Raw genomic sequence first — 8,790 nt, 5'->3', positions numbered from 1 at the left:
TTATTGTTATAAAAAAAAATATATGTGAATATATTTACGTAAGAACACATTTTCTTCACCATGAAAATTTTATTCAAAGCGATACGCGAAGCGGAAGCAAATGCTTAACATTTCTGCAGTGCACATATGCCGCTATAAATTTTCTTATTCTTATCCTTTATCACCTCGTTGGGTACATAACAAGAGAAATTGATTAAATTATTATAAACATGATTTGTTTTGTATATAATTAATAATTTATACGTTTTTTACATCAATTTTTAATGTCTTTATTTTATTTATTTATTTATTATAAAAAAATAGAAAATGAGTACAGTATGTACAGTAAATAAATGATGATGAATTTTTTAGTTACTAGCTAATATAAAACGTAGTCAAGTTTAATGAGTTAAAAAAATTATATTATATTTTCCCCCTAATTTTTTGCAATAAAATTATTTAATATAGTAGCAGTATCACCATTTTATTTCATTTCGGCATTTACATAATGCACCATTTTTTGTTAGTTGCCCAAGAAAATAATTTTATTTACATTAATTGGTGATAATAAAATTAGGAAAGCAAAATTTTATAAAAATTTACCCATAATTAAGTTTACAGAATTTTATAATATACAAACCGTAAATGCCATAAATTATATTTTATTTGTACATAACTATATACATAACATACGCGTTTTGTTTCGCATTCAGAGGAAGGATATATCCCGTTTTCGATATATAAAAAAAAATATATTTTTTTTTTCGTTTAATTTTTCCGTAAATTTTATCTTAACTCTTTCGTAAAAATAAATAAATTTTCATTTATTTATGAATAATTATTTTACTGTTACTATTGAATTCGAATTTTCAGAATAATTTATATATATATAAATTTTATTTTACTGAGAAGAAAAAAAATTGAAGATATCTACTGAAAACAATCATTTAAAAATGGCGAATACAAGTGATAACACGAGTAATAATTACCAGAATGGTAGAACTGCTTCCAAAACATTTGCGGCCAAAAGTGAATGTCAGGGAAAAGGAAGAATGGGCGCATTGAAACTTTGTACAAAAGTTTGCATATTGGCCATTGTAATGGTAATATTGAAATTTGCTGAGAAAAAAAAAATATATACGTAATATGTATATAAATGAATATATATATATATATATATTATATATGTCATGTATATGTACATATTACGTACTTATTCATACTGGCACATGCACGTGGTGAATAAAATTGATGCCTCTTTTTAGTAGTGTTTATTCACTGATTTGAAATCACCATTTTGTTGAAACGTCGATGCGAATGTTACGCTGTAGTACATGTGCGTATATGTAAGTATACGTACATTCGCACATGCATCTAATTCTTGCCTAATTTTATAGAATATTATGCAATCCTTTTGGAGTCATGGAAACGATTTGAGTAAAAACGCACCCATACGAAACCAGAGATTACTATTTAGCAATAACAGTGGATCTACAATATTCGGAAATGACTTTGTTAATACAGATCCACGAGTGTATGTTAGTATGGGAGGAGGATCAAGTGGTGTCAATAATTGGTGGGCATCGTATGAAAACGGACCGAGAAACATGAATGATCCAAGAAACGGAAATCCAAATTTTAATAATATGCAAAGTACTCAAGGACGAATTGATTTGAAAAAAGATTTAATTGATTACGCAAAGAAAAATTCTGCATTTGTTATGCCAACCGTATTCGTTGCACTGTACCTTTTACACAAAGCAGAAGTACAAAATTTGTTGATGATATTTAGTATCATATTTGTAATGTTTTATACGAATCGTCTCAATAGCTCCTAAGCGCAATGTATGTAGAAAGAAGGAACATAAATTAAATATAGATTTTTTTTTTTTTTCAGAATTTAAAAGAATTTAAATATGCATTTTGTGGGGGAAAACTTTTTTTTTATATTAATTGCAAATTCTTCATTCCTGTAAAAAAAAAATAATTTTCATATTCTAAATTGATTTTTTTTTTTAAAAAGTGTTAACGTTTAAGAGTAGTCACGTAAAAATTGATTTTTTTTTTTTTTTTTTTTTTTTTTTTTTTTATGACTTCATGATTAATTCATTATTCATTATTACATAATTTGATTATTGAATATACTTCATCTATGAATGTGTTACATTATTCATTAATGTATTTTTTCTGGTGATTTTATTCGTATTTATTAATTTTTTTTTAATTGCAAAGACCAAGAACCCCTTGTGCAGCACTTTTTCTGTATATTATAAAAGTTGCCCTTTTGTCTTTATGGGTAAACTATATATGCACTCTTTATTAATGTTGTTATCAACTCTTAATATAAATGATGGAATAGAAAAAAAGTTAAAAATTCTTTTACTTTCTTGTTTAAAAATGAATGATGCATATTTTCTATTACACTTTCCCATCGAACAGTTGCATTAAGAATTACTTTAGCTTTTATTATCTTAAATTGAAATTAATTTTAAAGAAGCCACATATAGTTATGTTATTACGTTAAAATGTGTAGACGCATGTGTTCTTAATGTTTAGCCAATTTTTATCAATATGACACTTTCCATCATTACTGGCGAAAAAGTGTGTGTACGACGAACATATTTTTTTAAAATAGGTTAAAAAATTTGCTTTTTTTTCTTCCGCAACATTAGAAGAGCTAAACAAATGTAGTTATTAACTAAGGCAATGTTCTTCATTAAAGTGAACCATTTAATATGGATCAAAAAAGTGTGTACTTTAACTTTTTAAAATATTTTCAGGGATGGTAAAATGGATTCGTTCATTTAAATCGTTATAGATGGGGTATGCGTGCATACGTAGGATAAGGTTTCGACTATTGAAAAATGAAAAGTTTGTGTAAATTTCGTTTTCACGTTGGTAATAAACTACGACACAATGTTCTTTAAACTTCTGAAAAAGCACTGGGATATTACATAATAACGATGAAGCGAAGAGGGTGATAGGAATTTTTTTACTACATTTCTTTAAAAAAAAATTATTTGGTGATGCAATGATTATTGCGTATATGAGTAGTGTGCATATTTTTGGAAGTCCACTTAATTTACCGCGATAAAAAGCACCTTTAAATGTGTTGCTATATAGCGGTGAGAGACCAGCAGTAAGATGAAAATTGTTTAATGGGAGCTCTGAATAGGTAATCATCGCTTGAATGGATATACCCAGGCGTACACATTTTAAAGAAACTAAAATTCTTTTAATTTTGGAGCATAAGCAGGCAAGCGGAGAGTTCTGTCGGGATAAAATATATTTAATTATTTCTTAGTGTTAAGAGCGTTAAAAAAAACTTTTCATATTTTTCAGCAATGTATAACAAGTTATGTTTTTTTTTTTTTACTTTAATTTTTAGCAGATATAATTTTTAGACAACACACAATTTATTTCTTTTTAGGCGAATTTTTCTGGCTTCCATATGGATGCATTTTAAAAGTAAATTTTAAAAATTGGTTGCTAGAGTGATTGTGCGATGTAGGAGATGCATTTAAAACGAATTCAGGTGTCGTCTTACATTTTGGGAACTTTAAAAATGTATAATAAAAGTTTGAATTGAATTGAACAGCATTATTGCTACGTTATATAATATACAGGTTTGTCTTAGTGAAACATGCATAGTTTTGAACAAAACAAACTTACACTGCTGTAGCAGAGGTAGCATTCGATGGAAATGTAGCAAATAATGTATAAAGTTAATGAGGCAAAACCCACGAATGAAAACGCCACAGTTGTACCATTTGTTTGAACCTTGCTTATCCCTTAAATTTTTACTACAGGGGACTGTTGTTAGAACAACGTGTATTTTTATTCCGCCACATCCCTCAAATAAAAAAGATTGCATATGCTGAGCAATCGCAAACCGAGAGGATCGAAAAAAATAATAAAATGAGAATTACATCGTTGAAAATAAAATTGTTTCGAGCCATTTGAAAAGCAAATCATGTTATACGGGTTCAATTACTTCTTAAAAACATTGTCCACGTAGTATTCCTAATTAGTACATTAAAACGTTACATTGCGTATGCCATTTATTAGAATGTCCATTGGTTAATAAAATTTGCCCTTAACCAGGTGGCGGATCAATATTGCGTTTGCTAATGAAACACACAAAATGTACAGACACGTGCCCTGTCAAAAGATGTTCTTTTAAAAAGGAACGAGAGGCCTGCACCATGTCAACCTATTTTGACAAAAAATGCGACATAATTAATTGAGGTGAATAAAGAATAACCAGGACATATCTATGTATATATATCCATTTCTGTAATAAGCTGAGCCTTAAATAATTTTTTATGGAACGAAAGGTATAAATATACGATATTTTTACAAGACCAATTATAGTATTTTCAGGCACAAATACATGAAATTACGAGTTGCATAATTTCAGAATGATTAATCGAAAAATATACATACTCGTCTTTTTGCTGTTTAGATGTAACTCACTCATTACAATAATTTTTTAACGGATCCAATACATTTGTTCATTTGAAGCATTTTACATTAAAGACGAAAAGACGAAATTCTTTAAACGAAGAAATTAAAATTTTAGAATTTTTATAAATTTTATAAATTTTAGAAACATTTAGAATTTTTCCCTATTACTAGGTAGTTTAAACTGTCCATAGTATTCTAAAGATAATTTATTTTACTATTATTATTATTATCACTATTTTGTAATTGTTTTTTCTAAATTATAAATAATGTAAATAGCTCTGTATTGTTTTTTTTTTTTTTATCAAAGCAGAACTAAAGTTTTCTTTCATTCTTGGAAGTTTTAAAGATATTTTTGGATGCGTTATAAATTAGCCCTTTGATTGATCCCTTCCTGTTTTATTGAATGTTTCGTATATATGATGATTGTATGCATATACAAATATATATAGTATTACATTATATGCATAGTACATTAATTCCATTTAACTACCAACTATGACGTATTCCTAGTGATACATTTCAGTAAAAAATATCGTTTTAAGGTTATATGGATAACGGTGATAATATGCATGCAGAATATTTTTATTAATTTTTGATTTTTTTTCTATATTATCCCATGAATTCGACCCAATTTTATCATTTATTATGCACAGTAAATTTATAAATATTATAAAATTTAGAAAAAAAAAATGTAGTGAGAAAAAATGCAAAATTTAAAAGTTAAAAACACCGCAATTTCGGTAGTGTGACGACTTTAGAATATGCAAAAGAAATACAAATAAGAGTCATGTTCATTGAAAAATGTATGTACATAATATATTAATTTTTATCTATTTATTTTTATACCCTTTTTATATACATTAAAAAAATTAATTTCTTTACTTATCGGTTAAATAAATTTATTATTCTTTATTTATTAAGTATAATCTTACTGCACAGTAAAAAAAAAAATACTACGTATTTCGAAAAAAATTGATGATTCCACATAAAAATATGAACATAAGGATAAGTTGCGCTTTTTATATTCTTGTAAACTTGGTGCGAATAAACGTTTTTTTTTATTATTGTCTTAAATTTAGTAAAGTATTTCTTGTGAAAAATTTATTGCTACATTATTTATTTATTTTTTATAAAATTGTTCCTTTACTGGCGCAAATAAAATTGATAAAAATTTAGAGCAACCTAAGAAGAAAAAAATATATTTTATTATAACGCAAATAATTAAACTATAACTAAAAATTTTACTTAATAAATATACTAATTAATTCCATTTTAAATGCGTTAAAAAGTATCATCCGAGTTCTATATGTATTTTTTTTTAAAATAAACATAGTATAAATATACCGATTTTAATTCATTCGTGAGTATTTATTTACGTTATATTATAAAGTGTTAATTCTAATTTTTTTCGCAATCCTTTTTAAGCTAAATTAAATTAAAAATAATACCTTTCAAAATAATAATTTTCAAAATGTCGAATTATAGCAATTACACGAACAATCAAAATAAAAATAAGAACAACAGTGCTGCTAGCACATCCAACGCCAAAAATTGCCCAATGAAAGGAAAACTATCTTCCTTAAACTCCCTTATCAAGGTTTTTGCAGTTACCCTTGTGATTTTGGCCCTTCAATACTCCAACAAAAATGTAATATATTTATGAATATGCTGCAATAAATAGCTTTTTTTTTTTTATTTTATATATTATAATTTTATTAATATACTATTGAGTGCGTGCTTATCCTAACGTATTATTCATGTATAAAACATTCCTGTTTCCACTTTTAGCACTACGGTGTCAATGGAAAGGGAGTAGTGAACGGATTAGAGTCAAGCAATGTAAGAAACTTATCCGAAGTGAACTCCAATTATGGAGGATCAAGAGAGAATTTACATTATTCTGGTGAAAATGTTAATGACAGAAGAAACCAGTACAACAGTGGCAATGTTAATAGCCAATGGGGAAGTCATGAAAATATAGAACCATCAACTTACCATGGTACTTATAACAACCCCGCCCCCCAAGAAACTGGTGAACAGAACACGAGCGAACTTAACTTAAACTGCTTTAATTCAGGATTATGCCAAAAACTTAAGAAAAATGCTGTATATATCGTACCAGGTATGATAGCAGGTTATTATGCATGGAATACTTTAGGAACTCAAACATTTTTATTGGTAGCTGCTATTATAGGAGTGTTGTTGTTTGCCAACCACAACTCTCATTAAGATTGGCATATATTTATAAGAAGAAAGAAACTTAAAATTTTTATTATGAACATGGGAATGACGCCTTAAAATTTATTGCGGATTAAAGACCGGAGTTCATAAAACGATGCCTATTTTACGAACTTTAATGAGCGCAAAAGTGTTCCCGTTAAAAGGTTGTTGTGCATGTAATTATATACTGAATATTTTATACCCCTTATAAATAACCTCCATTTTTTATTTTTTTATAATAATATTTTCCTATATAACACATCTTAGCAGTAGACGTATTATTTCTCCTAATGTATGTATCATATTTATGTTTTGTCATTTATGCATGCTTACGTGACACCTATAGAGAAAGGACATGCTATTATTTTTTAAGATAACTATAACTATTTATAGAAAAAATGGAAAGCGAAAAAAACTCTACACTTATTATATGCACATATAAATATACACCAACTATTGTTTTGGACGTCTGACACCAAGAATGCTGCAATGATGATTACAATTTTTTACGTTTAAATATATATACACATATTTTAAGGGATACTTCTATTTTGATGTTTTAACTTGAATGTATCCTTTAAGTGTTCATGTTTTACTACCATTTTTGAATTATATTTAAATACTTCTAAAAAACTTAAGGATAAAGGAAACTCTGGTGTATTGTTAATAATATAATAATACTTTCAAGGATAGAGGTTTCACAATATATAGGAGGAATCTCTTTTTGCAAAAAAAATGTTAGCAAAGTGCATCATATTTTTTGGCGCATTACTTATGTGCTATAAGGAATGTAAATTTAAATTTCGCTTTGTTTTTAGGTTTTATGAAATGTTTTGAAGTTATGTATGGATGAATAGTTATTACGATTTATAATGGCATATGTGCAACTGCGTTAGTGCTTGTTTAGAAAAGTTAGATAGGTATATGTGATTATGGAGGTGCTGCTAAACGCATGTAACGTACTCAGTTGTGCAGCTAAAATTAATTCTACTCTATGCACGCCGAATGATGTAGAACAAATGTTTATCCATTTTTGTATTAAAGAAAAAATAATATTAAAAAAAGCCTACATGCATTAATTAAACGTAAAAAAGAGTAAATATGTTTAATTGTGATCATCAGTGTTTTATTTATGCGAGGGTAAATAATTAGGCTTTTATAAAAACGAAATTATTTATAGATTTACACATAATAAGGGTGACTAACATTTCCGTTTTAATATCATGTGTAGAAACTTATGATGCCACTATAGGACGATGTGTCAAAAGGTGAAATATCCCTTTACGTAGTCGTAAATTAAAAAAAATATTCAACACAATAGGAAAAGAACGAAATGTTGGCAGCGCCATTTTGTATAATATGCATGTACAGTCAAACTAGGAAAGTGGATCATAGCATTATAAACGGTACGTAACATAATGAATGGGTTTTATATGCTTAGAAAGGATGAAAAAACACTTTGTGATTTTTAAAGTGCTTATTTGAGTAGTTCCTTTAGAGTTAACTAGAGGTTTGTGGTATTAACTAATTTTAGATCATTTTCTACATTTGCAATGTCTCGGAATAATGTTAATTTAGTAGGGTGATAGTAAAATAAATGGAAGTCTTTTATAGAAAGGCAAGAATGCCAAGCTTCATGATAGCAAAAGGATAACGAACAGGAAAAAGTAGAGCGGATATTAGAAGTAAAATAAATCGTTTATTAAATTAGTTGTTGCCGTGTTATGCAAACAATTTAGGAGTCGTTTTATTCACATAGAACAGTTATGTAATGCTTTGCATGTACCTTTGGTGACGTGATAGTGAGGGTGTCCTCATTTTAGTTCGTAAAGATATCTTCATCATAAAAATGAACTTCACTTTCCATTATTTTCATCATATCGAACGCGTTAAATTTATGTGGTTTTAAAAATATTATGCTAACATTGAGAAGGGAAGTCCAATTTTAGGATAATAATAACATAAAACTTTTTATGTAGTGATAAAAGATGCACATCTATGCTACATTTTTTTTTGTACATATCGACTGTTAATTAGATCTATATATTTCGTAAGTCCTAATTAGGTGATTAGTTATATTATGGAACCGTTTTTGGTACTTATTTTTTATTTAATGCTTTTTGC

The 8,790-nt window shown here is 27.5% G+C and overlaps 2 protein-coding genes across 2 annotated transcripts, besides 6 other annotated features; both read left to right on the top strand.

Annotated features, from left to right (window-relative positions):
• Positions 1–1,523: 1,523 nt before the first annotated feature.
• On the top strand, positions 1,524–1,817 carry PVX_121895 (hypothetical protein; the record flags this gene model as incomplete). The annotated part of the gene is made up of 1 exon (XM_001616891.1): positions 1,524–1,817. One exon carries the CDS (start codon positions 1,524–1,526, stop codon positions 1,815–1,817), a length of 294 nt encoding a protein of 97 aa, XP_001616941.1.
• Positions 1,661–1,693: a microsatellite.
• An 830-nt stretch (positions 1,818–2,647) lies between the features above and the next one.
• Positions 2,648–2,682: a microsatellite.
• Positions 2,683–3,572: 890 nt separating this feature from the next.
• Positions 3,573–3,596: a microsatellite.
• Positions 3,597–5,423: 1,827 nt separating this feature from the next.
• PVX_121890 (hypothetical protein, conserved) lies at positions 5,424–7,329 on the top strand. Its single transcript, XM_001616890.1, has 2 exons — positions 5,424–6,094; positions 6,235–7,329. Exons 1-2 carry the CDS (start codon positions 5,918–5,920, stop codon positions 6,673–6,675), a joined length of 618 nt encoding a protein of 205 aa, XP_001616940.1. The 5' UTR covers positions 5,424–5,917; the 3' UTR covers positions 6,676–7,329.
• Positions 6,661–6,727: a microsatellite.
• Positions 7,330–7,462: 133 nt separating the features above from the next.
• Positions 7,463–7,518: a microsatellite.
• Positions 7,519–7,760: 242 nt separating this feature from the next.
• Positions 7,761–7,786: a microsatellite.
• Positions 7,787–8,790: the final 1,004 nt, after the last annotated feature.

Source organism: Plasmodium vivax, chromosome 14 (assembly GCF_000002415.2).
Source record: "Plasmodium vivax chromosome 14, whole genome shotgun sequence".
NCBI lineage: Eukaryota > Apicomplexa > Aconoidasida > Haemosporida > Plasmodiidae > Plasmodium > Plasmodium vivax.
The sequence above is the reverse complement of the archived record's forward strand: the minus strand, read 5'-3'. Positions and strand labels throughout refer to the sequence as shown.